Consider the following 12,424-nt stretch of genomic DNA (forward strand, 5'->3'; position numbering starts at 1 on the left):
TGTGTGTGTGTAGGTTTGCCTAACACTATCGGGGCCCATAGATCTGGAGTTGCATGCAGTCATCAAAAGCATTTGACACCGAGAACGAATATATTCTCTTAAAGAATAAAAGTTTCCAGCCGGGGAGTTCCAAAGACCATCTAGACTTGAACTCCTCGAGACTGTGGAATGACTCCTCTGCTGTCCTGGGTGGAATGTACACTGTGGATTGCACCTCGAGGGCATTCAAGGGACCAAGAAGACAGCTATTGGTGGTGGAGGAAGAAGCTGCCCGCTTCGCCACACAGAACTACTTTTTCGCTCCCCTCAATCCCCCGCGACTGCATTGCGCGGAAGTATCCGCGCAAGTTTGGCGAGTCCTGGAAGCGGAGGGATCCCGGGTAAAGCGGCTTCCCGAAGTCCCAGGGAGAAGGGCCCAAAAAGTCGGCGGGGGAGGGGACGGCTCGGCGCGCTCCAGTCGCGCCGGGCCGAGGGGACAGAACCGGAACCGGAACCCGCGCGCGCGCCCACAGCGGTCGCAAGGCTCGTCACCGCCGGCGCCCCCCCCTCCACCCTGTGCGCGCTCCCGTGAGTGCCCCTGAGACCGAGCGAACGGCCCTGCGCACCGAGCCTCCGCCGCTGCAGCCGCTGCTCGGGGGCCGGGCTTCCGGGCCGGGCCGGGACCTCCCGCTCCTCGCGGGAGCCGCCGCCTACCAGAGCGTCGGGGAGGAGTCGCCGTGCCACTGCGGAAGAAGCTCGGGGGCCTCCGAGGGATGGGGAGCTGCCCCGGGCGCTGAGACAGGGTCCCTGTCAGCGCGGCAGCCGGAACCGGGTGGGGGCGGCGCGGAGCAGCTCAGGGCCCTCGGCCCGGGGACATGGGGCGGCGCGAACCCGGCGCGGGACGGCGTGAGACACGGCGGAGGCTGCGGCCACGAGTGGCCCGCAGCCCCAGATAGAGCGGGGGACCCGAGGGCCGGGCTGGGCCCCGCCGACTCGGGACAGGAGCCGACGCCCGTCCCTGAGCCGATCCTGCCCCAGCCCCGGAGGGATCCGGGTTCCCGTCCTACGGCTCGCGACTTCCCTCTGTGACGAAGTTTTCTCCCCGTGTCTTGCTGAGGATCGTTCTTAGTTCTTGAGCTCGCCTTGTGGCCGACTTGCTCGGTTTGTTTGGGGAGATAACTTGTTTTGCTTCAACCCGCATCCCCTTTCCTTGACCCCTTGCAATCGGATGTTCTAGATGACTGAATGGAGTTTTGAGTTGGACTTTTGTGTCCCTGCCGAAATTGGGCCTGATCCCAGAGCACTGGGGGTGGGGTGTGGAGGTGTTACTGTAAAATGCAAGTTGGATAAAAAGAAGACCTCTCGCCAAGGGCCCCAATGAGTGGCACACAGTCTACTATCACGGACAGGTGGGTATGAAGTTCCTTGGTCGCTAACCTTCCCTGGATTCGGTCCCACGCAGCAGGGGAGTCGGTGATTGCAGATTTGCCTTCAGCTAGTGCAATTGACAGGCATAGGGAAGAGGGTTGTTTCGGAGCTGTGCAATTAGTCTAGGGTTGCTGCCAAGTTATCCGGTTGATTGAATTTGGAAATGCAGTTTTTTGGGGGGAGAGAAACTTTCCCCCATATTCTCAGAGGAAATGAAGGAAAACCATGATTATGGTTTTCTGTCGGGTGCATTAAGATTGTGTACTCATTTTGGAACCAGAGGGAGGTCATTTTGGGTGAAGGTCAGAGCTTGAGGTCGGTGGGTATTGGTGCATCATCGGGTGTATTCCTGTCTGTGGTAGTTCTAGACTAACAATTTTGTGAACTTAATTCTCATCCTCCTGCATGGTGATTTGTGACTCTGATCTCGTTTTACGTGTTGACCTGCACAGTGTTTAATTATTAATTACCTAATTTTCCAGAATGTTGACATTACCAGTAAATCACGGGTTCTTGCTGGGGACAGTTTCCAGGAGCTAAAGGAAATGAGGGAAAATCATGGGGCCTGCTTCTAATTATTCTTTTTTTACATGTCATCTTTCAGAAGCCTTAGCATTTAAAGATGTGAACTCTAGTTCTGGTTTAGGCATGGCAGGTGGACCTTGTTTGTTAATAGGGTGACATGGTGTGCTGTGTAGAGTATGTAGTCCAAGTGTAGTTCTTTGACTTAAGAGGTCTTTTGAGTTCTTTTTAGTGAAAGCAAGTTGGTTCCTTTAGCATATTTTTATTTCTCAACTTAAATGATGCCATTGTATATTACTTCCAAATTTTATCTTTTTGGTTTTTTTTTTTAAATCAGCCTTCACATTGTTGTCATAAAACAAAACAAATAACTGAGGAAGAAGGCCAAAAGTCTTCAAGAGCAACAGCCATGCTCCTGCGGAAAACAGTTTAATTTCCTAATGAGAGAGTCTCACCCAATTGTGCGACTCCTTTGTTGATTTTTAAAGGGGCCAAATTCCATTATCGTACCATAGCAGCTTCTCCAGAGACAGAGCTTCCTTTTCCTGTTGATGCTCTCCAGGGTCACATGAGTGTTCACCTAAAAGATGCCCTAAATATTTAAAGTACTCTTGTTTATCCTTTGTCTACTTTGTGAGGTGGGATTTCTTTTCAGTTTTCCTGCTAATACAATGTGCTTCTATGTAGAGACAGTAGTCTGGGATCTTCCTGCTGTGTGTACCATCCTGGCTCCTCACCTTTCCCCGTGTTTTACTTCTGAGGAATCACAGGTGTCCAGATAATTGTTCTGCTGGTTCATTCAGTTCTTGCCTGTCAGTTCAACCTGTAGTTAAGCAGACTTACCAGAAACTGATGTAGTCCTGGTTTTCATTAAGATGTTACAGAGTTTAATTTGTAGAAACAGAATTTAGAGTCATTGAATCATTCCACACAAAAGTCACACTACAGCACCCATGGAAGGATTTTTTTTTCTCCTCCCCAACTTTGTTTCTCAGGGACTTTTGTTCTCTTTCTGGTATATAAATACAGTGTACATAAGCATTGAAATTTGGGTCTTTTTTTTTTTTTAATAACTGAATTCATCATATGAACAGTAAGCATGCAGAAGTAAAAGTACAAAAGTAAATCTTAAAAAGACCCTGCCTAGGTCGGTGGTGGCGCAGGTCTTTAATCCCAGCACTTGGGAGGCAGAGGCAGGTGGATTTCTGAGTTCGAGTCCAGCCTAGTCTACAGAGTGAATTCCAGGACAACCAGGGCTACACAGAGAAACCCTGTCTCGAAAAAAGACCCTGCCTGCATATATGTGCACCTGGGATAGAAGAGGCTTTAGGATCCCGTGGGTGCTTGTGAGCTGCCTACCCTGGGTGCTGGACATCTAACTTGGGTCCTCTGCAAGAACGAGAACAGTATGTGCTCTTAATTGTTGTGCCACCTCTTAAGCGCATTTTTTTCTTGTGTGTATCTGGCTGTGTATAGCATGTCTGTCGTCCCCCTTCCTCCCACCCTACCTAAACCTCTTGAAGAGGTGGATGCATATGAAGTCTAGTGTTATATCTGCCTCCCTTCCCCAAGGCAGGGTTTCTCTGTGTAGCCCTGGCTTTTCTGTCTGTAGACTAAGCTGCCCTCAAATGCAGAGACCCACTGCCTCTACCTTCTGAGTGCTGTGATCAAAGATATGCACTATCATTGCCCAGCTTAAGTGTATTTAATGTACACCAGAAGAGAGCATTGGATCCCATTACAGACGGGTGTGAGCCACCATGTGGTTTCTGGGATTTGAACTCAGGACCTCTGGAAGAGTAGTCAGTGCTCTTAACCGCTGAGCCATCTCTCCAGCCCAAGTATTTCATCTTTTAATACAGTTTTCCCCTGGTCAAGAGAAGCAGTTTAAATATGTTAATGCTTTGTGGGGCTTAGGTCTAAATAACTTCTCATCATAAACCTTTACTATGTTACTTCAGACAACTGAGCCATGTAAAATAAGATCCTGGAAGGTTTATTTTAAAACTGATTGAAATCCTGTTCTTTGTCAGGCACTGGAGTTTGGTGGCCTTTTTCAACCCCCCTTTAAAAAGAGAATTACTAGGTGACTACTACTTTTTTTTTCTTTCTAAACTTATTCTGTAAATATTACGATGTCCTTTCTCTTTAAGAGAGTAGTAGTTCCTCCTGGTTTGAATATATGTTGATGTGAGATCTGGAAGTACTGGTTTAGTAATACTTATGCCAGAGTCCCTTAGCAGAGTTCTTCCTATAGACTCCAGCTTCTTTTCAGCCCTGTGCACATCTTTTCTCACTGACTTAGTGAGCTGGAGATAGATTTTTACCAGTTCTAGGACTGTTGGCAAATTAATAGTGCCAATGCAGCTTTTCTGAGACCCTTTCAAGTTTGAAGTGCTGTATGTGGTGTGGCTTTGTTCTGTAGAGTGTGCGAGCTGTATGAGTTGGAGTTCTTTCATTGTGGTGCGTCTGACTACAGAGTCTGTCTGTCCTCGGTGGAAATCAGACTAGCTGGTTTTGGGCGTTGTTCTGTTTTGCAGTTTGTGGCAGGCGACACATGGCTGAACAAGATAAGAAGGGTTTTATTCTTGTGTTAGGGACACGCTGGGGCTGGGATGGAATTCAGTTCTGTGTAGGCTCTGATTGGTCACTTTGGATACTCTGAGCTGTGTTACATCCTGTTATTATGTTGCAGTTAGATTCATGTATCCACTTGCTTCCTTTTTTCTTTCCCTTACTTTTTTGGGGTGGGTGGGGTAATTTTTGAGACAGAATTTCTTTGAATAGCTCTGGCTGTCATGGACTTGTTTTGTAGATCAGGTTGGCCTGGAACTCACAAGAGATCTGCCTGCCTCTGCCTCCAGATTGCTGGGATTAAAGGTGAGTAACTACCCAGCTAAGACTAGTGTTTTTGTGTAGTATATCTGAAAAGCATTTTTTTTTTTAAAGATTTATTTATTTTATTTTGGTTATTTTTATTTTTGAGTATTTTATTTATTTGGGGTATTTTGCATGCATGCAAAGATATGTGTACCACATGTATGCTGCTTGGTGTGATGGATCCCCTGGAACTGGAGTTACTGACAGTTGTGAGCTGCCACGTGGGTGCTGGGAATTGAATCTGGGTCCTCTAGAGGAGCAGCCAGTGCTCTTAACCACTGAGCCCTCTTTTCAGCCCCTGAAAAGCTTTTTTAAAAATTAAGTATTTTATGGATGCTTTCTAATTGCTTGCTTTGTAACTACTACGAAGCCAGAAGATTCAAAAAATGATAAGAGTGTCAGATTGCTGCTTTTCCCTCTGCATTAATGGGTCTATTTAGCCCTAAAATATCCTAATAATTTTCAGTGCTCTCTGGCTTGTTTCTATACCGAGAGAGTCAGAGAGTGGTGATTGACATTTAAGGAGTAGATGGTCAAGGATGTGTTTTCAGTGGACCCAGTGAATGATTTCAGAGTAGATTCTGTTAACAGCAAGTTTTCAGGGTGGCACAGCTGGGAAAGTCAGCCGGTTCTTCCTTGAGATGCGTGGACTTTGCTTTGTCTGGAGCTTTACAAATCTTGCTGTTTTTGGTTTGTAGATTGACACAAGTTTTTGATGTGTTGGAATTTACTCAGTATTGAATTTAGCTTTAAGCTGACTTTTAAGTAGGTTTAAAGTAAATACAGCCTATAACTTTATATTCATATATACAGCTATCAGTCATGTTTCTTTTTTTCTGCCAAAGTGGTCTTAAGGTTCTTCTAGTTAATAACAAAATAAGCAACCTACCTCCCCTTTATGGTTGTATGTTATTTTCAAGGTTGCATACATCATTATCTGTAAGATTGAATTATTTGTATCATTTTCTTATAAAATGAATCCATTTCAAATACTGACTTGACACTGAGAATAATGAGTATTACCATGCCAACTTTATAATATTTTGTCTTTTCTAAGTTCACAATAAAATCCTGATTCATATAAGCCTATAATATAGTATATGTACTCCTACAGTTTTGCCATTTAACATGGAGAATCCAAAGTAACTTTTTAAAAATAAGGAGTTGTAGTTTTTCTGACTAAAATACACTTACATTGTGTTTGATTTGTTTCATGAGTTGACAAAGGACACTTTATTTGAAATCATTACAAAAGCTTGTTAGCTTGCTGATACAACTTAATACATTAGTGATTTTGGTTGTTAACATGTTAACACTGAAGTGTTCCCCTGCAGTGTCCCCCCCCACTACTTATTACATTATTTATATTGCAGTGTTAACATGTTAACATAGATTATAGACACAGCAGAAAGTTTTATTGGTTCTCCACAGGTGATTGGAGGGACCTTGTGCTGTGGTGATCTGACAGTTACTAGAAGTGCTGTTTGGTGACTGGGACTCTAGATCAGTAACAGAGTGCTTGGGTTCCTCCTCTAGCAAGGCACAAACAAATAGGTCTTACTACGTAATTACTTATCTCTCAGAAATGGACTGTGCTGTTGTTTTTAGGACTAGGAGGCTCACCTTAATTTTGTCTCATCTGTTAAAATTTGGATTTGATGATTTAATTTACCTGGAGATAAGGTCCCTTCTCTTAATTAGGAGTCTTCAAAATAGTGATATAAATGTTTCATTTTCTTTTGAATAAAATATTCTTTCATGTATACAGTGATATTGTATGCTAGTATAATTTTTAATATTTATAATGTTTTTTAATTTGGTGTATGGCAGATCATATTTTCATTATTTATATATACATATAATATATATTAAGCAGCTCATAATTAAGTCAACCTTATAAAACTGAGACAAGCAGACATCATCATCATCATCATCATTATTATATATTTTACTTGTGCTGCTGCTGAAACCAAAGGCATAGTATGCTAGGCAAACCTTAAGTTTCAAGGCTTTAATCTGGATTTTCTGGATTTAAGCTGTCATCATCATTATTATTCAATTAATTAATTAAATAAATTTTATTTTGAGGCAGGGTTTCTCTGTGTAGCCCTGTCTGTTCTGAAACTTGCTTTATAGACCAGGCTGGCCTTAAAGTCAGAGATCTGCCTGCCTCTGTCTCTGGAGTGCTGGGATTAAAGGTAGTTACCACCACGACTTGACTTGTTTTTCTTTTTTTAAATCTTAAATTACTTTCTTTTTACATATATTATGTTTTTCTCTTCACCATTGTTTAGCAGCTTTTCAGCTTCACTGGAAAAAAAAAAGAAAAAAGAAAAAAAGAATAGGGAATTTTTTTCTTACAGGATGCTTTCTTCCTGGTCCCTTATCTGTGCTAACTTTAAATATCTCTAGAGAATAAAGCTTTTGTCACTTCCTCAGGAGACTGAACAACAAGCTGATAGGGCTTGTAGTCAGGAAGCTGTTCCTGATCTTCAGCTCCAGCTTCTCTTTTAAGTTGTCCTGGTAACTTGTGCATTCTTGCTGTAGCAGGCTAGATGATGCTTTTCTGCCATTTTGAGCTTGCATGCCTGTAATGGTTCACGTGGTTAGCGGCTGCTTTCTTTCTGGCTCTCCTCCCCTTACTTAGTCTTTGTTTAGCTGAGTTATGTTTTCTCTTGTTCCATTGTCTAAATGTCAGTCTGTCTCTCAATATTTTATTAGCTTTGCCTGACTTGCTCTCCTAGTACAGTTCTTAGTTGGTCTCCTGGTACAAAATGTGATATTCTATATGATTCATATTCTAGAGAAGCAAGTTCCAACTTATTTTTACTGTGATTTTGAGTTCTTTGATTTTTCTCCAGGCATAGCCCTAGCTCTAAAATTACAGGTAGAGAAAGATTCTCAGAAAAAATTTAGATAGGTAGATGTGTGCATGAATGTATCTATAAATTTTGTACTGGGGATAAATTGATGGCCTCAGGCTTGCTGGGTGAACAGTTAGCTATGTTCTCTGGCTTCATGTTTATTTTAAAATGTATGTAAGAGATTATAGCAGTCAAATGAAACAAACATATAAACAACACAGTATCAAATTGGCTACTTAAACTCATGTTTTGGAAGACTTCTTTACAAAGTGATTCTTTCAAATGTAGCTCCCTTAGTACATCAAAAAGTAGACTACAGAAATAAGGTCAGGAGCCTTTGCTGAGTCAAAGTCACAAGTGAAGACGAAGTATCTATCACTGGGATTAGTAAAGACAAAGTATCACTGGGACAGTGGAGAGATACTATTGTAGCTTAGAGGTAATTGTTCTTCTCCTTAGTGGCTTGTTTTAGTCCAAGTTACTTAAAATGTTAAAAAAAAAAGGTGATGGCTCATGCCTGTAATCCCAGCACTCTGGGAGGCAGAGGCAGGAGGATTTCTGAGTTCGAGGCCAGCCTGATCTACAGAGTGAGTTCCAGGACAGCTAGGGCTACACAGAGAAACCCTGTCTCCAAAAATCAAAAAAAAAAAAAAACAAACAAACAAACAAAAAAAACCAACAAAAAACTTATGTCATCTTATCAATTTTAAGAAATAGCTCTGCAGTGCTAGCTTAGTAGTAATTTCCTGGTAGAATAGATTAGTGTTAAAATTTAAATAATACTTTGCTCTGGCTGGAGAGGTGGCTCTGGCTAGGAGTGCGTACTGCTCTTGTAGAGGACCCGAGTTCAGTTCCCAGCACCCGCATCAGGAGGCTCTTAACTCCATGGTGCTGAGTTGCCCCTGGCTCCCATAGGGACCTGCACTCACATGCAAGTGCCCTCCAGCAAGTGGACATAAAAATGCATCTCAGAAGACCGTTTTACTTTCTTGTGTTTGGGAGAGTTATTACTCATGACAAACTAGCAACAGAAGAAAAAGTGTGTTTCAATTACTATATAGTATCTAAGATTAAAGAACTCTTTGTTTTATTAGTAGTCTGTCTTTAATACTTATTTAATCTAATGTTATTTAAGTAGATGTCCTTGATCTTTTGGATTTTGCTAGTAAGTTTTGGAATTGGAAAATACCAGTTTGATGTTTTTGACTTAGAATGTCTGAAGTATCAAAGGTAACAGTGTGTGAGATGTTTGTAAGATGCTTGTGGAGCTGACACCTGGGATACTGTGTAGATTTTGATCTTGCAGAGTGGTATATAGTGGTGCTGAGGGTCAGCTGTTCTCAAAGTGCTTTCGTATGTGTTTTTGACTCCTAGTAGAAGAAGCACATTATGGTTCCGGTATTAAACTGACATGCCTCAGTGCAGCTGTGAGTTCAGACTCGTAGCCCAAATGATTTTTAATGAATTCAAATGCTGATTCGTGGTTTTTAAAGTCTTAGTCAGGCTTGGGTGGCTTCCTTGTGTTTAGAGACAAGCTGATCTAATAGCAGGGGAAAAAAAGTCTTCCTGGCTTGGGACTGTAATAATAGTCAGTCACACAGCAATTAGTAATGCATAAGAGAATATGGTAGTGGCACATGGCTCTAATTCCAGCACTTGGGGGCTAAGGCAGGAGAATCTTAGTTCTAGACCAGCCTGGGCTGGATAGTGAGCAAAGGAAGGGAGGAGGGGGAGCCAATGTACAATTAGCCACTGATCACATGGCTTCTTATTTTGACATTATAAAGTATACTGTTTTACTAAACAGTAGTTTACTAAAGATACTACGTTTAGACTGTGATTTTACATAATATTAAATATAAATGCTGCTTTTCAGCTTGTATAATTAATAAAGAGGATTTTTGTAGATCTTTCATGGATTCAGAAAATATCCATTATTGTATAAAAGCCAGGTCATCTGAAGGGAATTAAGTTTGAAATTGATCACTTACTGTAGACAGTACCCGCTAGAAGAGTACACTGTCCCCAAATGTATATAAATATGTGTAGTACAATCATGCTTTCTTGTAGATGTTTAGATGGGTTATGGGGCTTTCCTGTGTCAACACACATGCTGATCTGCTGTGGTTTGCCTGGTGTCTCTGTGGTTTACTCAGAGGAAGTGGTTCTTGTGGGTGAAGGTCTGGTCTTCTTGGAGATTGTTGGTGGCACATGCACTGTCAGCATATTTCCTGTTTTATTGGTTGCTTGGGCCAGACTTCTCAGGGTGACTACTCCTGAGGGGTATCTGAGTGTTTTGTGGAAGAAGGATAGCTGGTTGCAATGCTGTAAAATACCCATATGTCAGGTGATGCAAAGGTTATATTGATGTTTATAAAGTACTTAGAGTCTAGGATAAAAAGTGCAGACATTATGTCTAATTGTATTTGCAGGTTATTGCAATTTTCAGACATTACTTAGCTGCAGTAAAAACATGTCCATGTAATACAGTGTTACTCTGCCAAAGTTGATTTTTGTAGTCATTCAAATGGTTTTTAGTCACCACAAGAGTCATACTTAGAATTTTTCTTTCCTGGGACTGAGGAGATAGCTCACTTGGTAAAGTGAGGACCCGAGTGTGGATCCCTAACCACCAGTGTAAAAAAGCTGGGGGCCGGGGTGGGGTGGGCACAGTGTTAATCTGTAGCCCCAGCACCAGGTAGGTAGAGACAGGGAGGTCTCTGGAGTTCATTTGTCAGCTAGCATAGGCAATGAGTGAACTCCAGGTTCAATGACAGATCTTGTCCCTGGGCTTCCAAAATAGTACAGCAGTAATGGTGCTTGTCCCCAGCTTTGGAAGCCACATGATGGAAGGTAAGAACCAAATCCAAAGAGTTGTCCTCCAGCCTGCACATCAGTGCCATAGCACTCAGGCCTGTCCACACCAGCACTGTGACATTCACTCAAGCTTCCCTGGTGCTGTGACTCTTGTGGCTGAGCAAATGCACGTGCACGGGCACACACACATGCAGGTGTGGCAGAGACACCAAGCAACAATGAACAATGCGAGTTCACGCCATAAAGTCACCTGCCTGCTCTTTTACCTCAAATTTCCACCCCTCCATTGTTTTTCAGACACACTACTCAGAAATAGCTGTATTTAAACCTGTTCCTGTCATGGAGACAGGGTCTTGCTGTGTATATATAGTTCAGAGTAACCTTGGACTCAGAATCCTCTTGTCTCTGCGTCCTGAGTGCTGTAGTTAGAAGTACACAACCATTTTAGTTGGTATAACACCATCCCTTGCTCTTAGAAATACTACAGAAACACAGAACCCATCGCTGTACCGTTCTGTGCATGTCCTGAGGTGGCAGGTGTCACCTGCCAGCTTTGGATCTTATTTTGGAATCTGGCTGCAGGAATGTTCTTGTTTGAAATTCATAGTTACTGTGTCAGAGAGAGGACAAGGACAGTGATGGATGCACATGCTGACTTTTTGCTTATTTATTTATTTTTTGAGACAGGGTTTCTCTGTGTAGCCCTGGCTGTCCTTGGAACCGGATCTATAGACCAGGCTGGCCCAAAACATCAGAGGTCCTCCTGTGTCTGCCTCCTGATTGCTGGCCTAAAGGTATGCGCCACCACACCTGGCTACGTATGATGACTCTCAAAGCTTTTGTTCAGTCACGAGTCCATCAGACTAGCTCATAGGACATAGACTGGGACAAGGTAAGGTTCCTTATCAGTGGGGTAGGGATGTACTCTTCTACAGGTAGCATTGGAAGGCATGTGGTCACTGGGGGGGCTGAGTAAGTGGGGCCAGTAATGCAGCCTAGCACAGGAGGTGCTCAGTACACACTCTATAGGCCCTGTAGCGTATGCATAGGCTTAGTAGAATTCAGTGTTACATCAGCTTCTGCGTTCCTGCCAGTAGCTTCAACAGTGATCAGTGCATGGACTGTCTTAGTTTATCTCTCTCTTCCCTTTCTTCTCTTCATGGGGTTATAGTGAAGTCTCTGGATCTCCTGATATCACCAGTAAATGTCTCACCAAGACTCCATGTAGTTTGGACTGTGACTTCTTGTATTACTATATCCTCATTGTTTGATGGTTAGTCAGTGGTCCTGAGAACTCTAGAGTGTTGTCAGTTGGTGAGGATATTCATGGAGTGTGTAGAGTTTGACAGCCAGATCTTGTTTTGATTTCATGAAGTGTTCCTGGAGGAGGTTCACAACAGGATCTACTTTCCTAACCTTGTCTTTACTCAACTTGCGGGGTGTGTGGTGGTGGTGGTGGTGGTGGTGGTGGTGGTGTGTGTGTATGTATGTAAGTAACAGAAGCAGGTAATCAACCTCTGGGGCAAAAATAACATTGCAACAGATTTGATTTGCAGGAGGAGGTTTTATTTCTTACTGAGCTACTGTTGGAATGATGCCAATTGAAAGGAATCCCAGTTCTTCATGGCTCCAAGTCATCTGGGAGCTCAGTGATGTTATTTAATCTGGAGAAGAACATCAGAATCACTTATAAAAACCCTAAGCTCACCTCTGCTGTCAGTTGTGCAGAGAAAAGAACTATCACATCATTGAGGTCATCACAGTGATAATATAATAAGAATAAAGGAAGTCTAATTTTAGTCTCGAGATCATTAACACCACTTCAGCTGCTCAGGTTAATGAATCTAAGGGCCTTCAAGTGACAGTTATGACTCAGGATGTCTGTACAGGCAAAATGTTTGTTATTTCTGAGATGTAAGGAGTAAGGTTGTTAA

The 12,424-nt window shown here is 42.8% G+C and overlaps 1 protein-coding gene across 3 annotated transcripts in view; it reads left to right on the forward strand.

Moving 5' to 3' along the window:
• Nucleotides 1–417: 417 nt before the first annotated feature.
• Arhgef12 (Rho guanine nucleotide exchange factor 12) overlaps nucleotides 418–12,424 on the forward strand; it is a 132,197-nt gene continuing 120,190 nt past the window's right edge. For 2 of the 3 annotated variants that reach the window (XM_052188598.1, XM_052188599.1), the window contains exon 1: nucleotides 418–1,388. In XM_052188598.1, coding sequence (XP_052044558.1) covers nucleotides 1,357–1,388 — 32 coding nt within the window. In that variant the 5' untranslated portion in view covers nucleotides 418–1,356. Of the gene's footprint in view, nucleotides 1,389–4,677; nucleotides 4,810–12,424 lie in introns of those variants that run through there. The other variant, XM_052188600.1, reaches the window with a different exon arrangement.

Source organism: Apodemus sylvaticus, chromosome 7 (genome assembly GCF_947179515.1).
Source record: "Apodemus sylvaticus chromosome 7, mApoSyl1.1, whole genome shotgun sequence".
Classification (NCBI taxonomy): Eukaryota; Metazoa; Chordata; class Mammalia; order Rodentia; family Muridae; genus Apodemus; species Apodemus sylvaticus.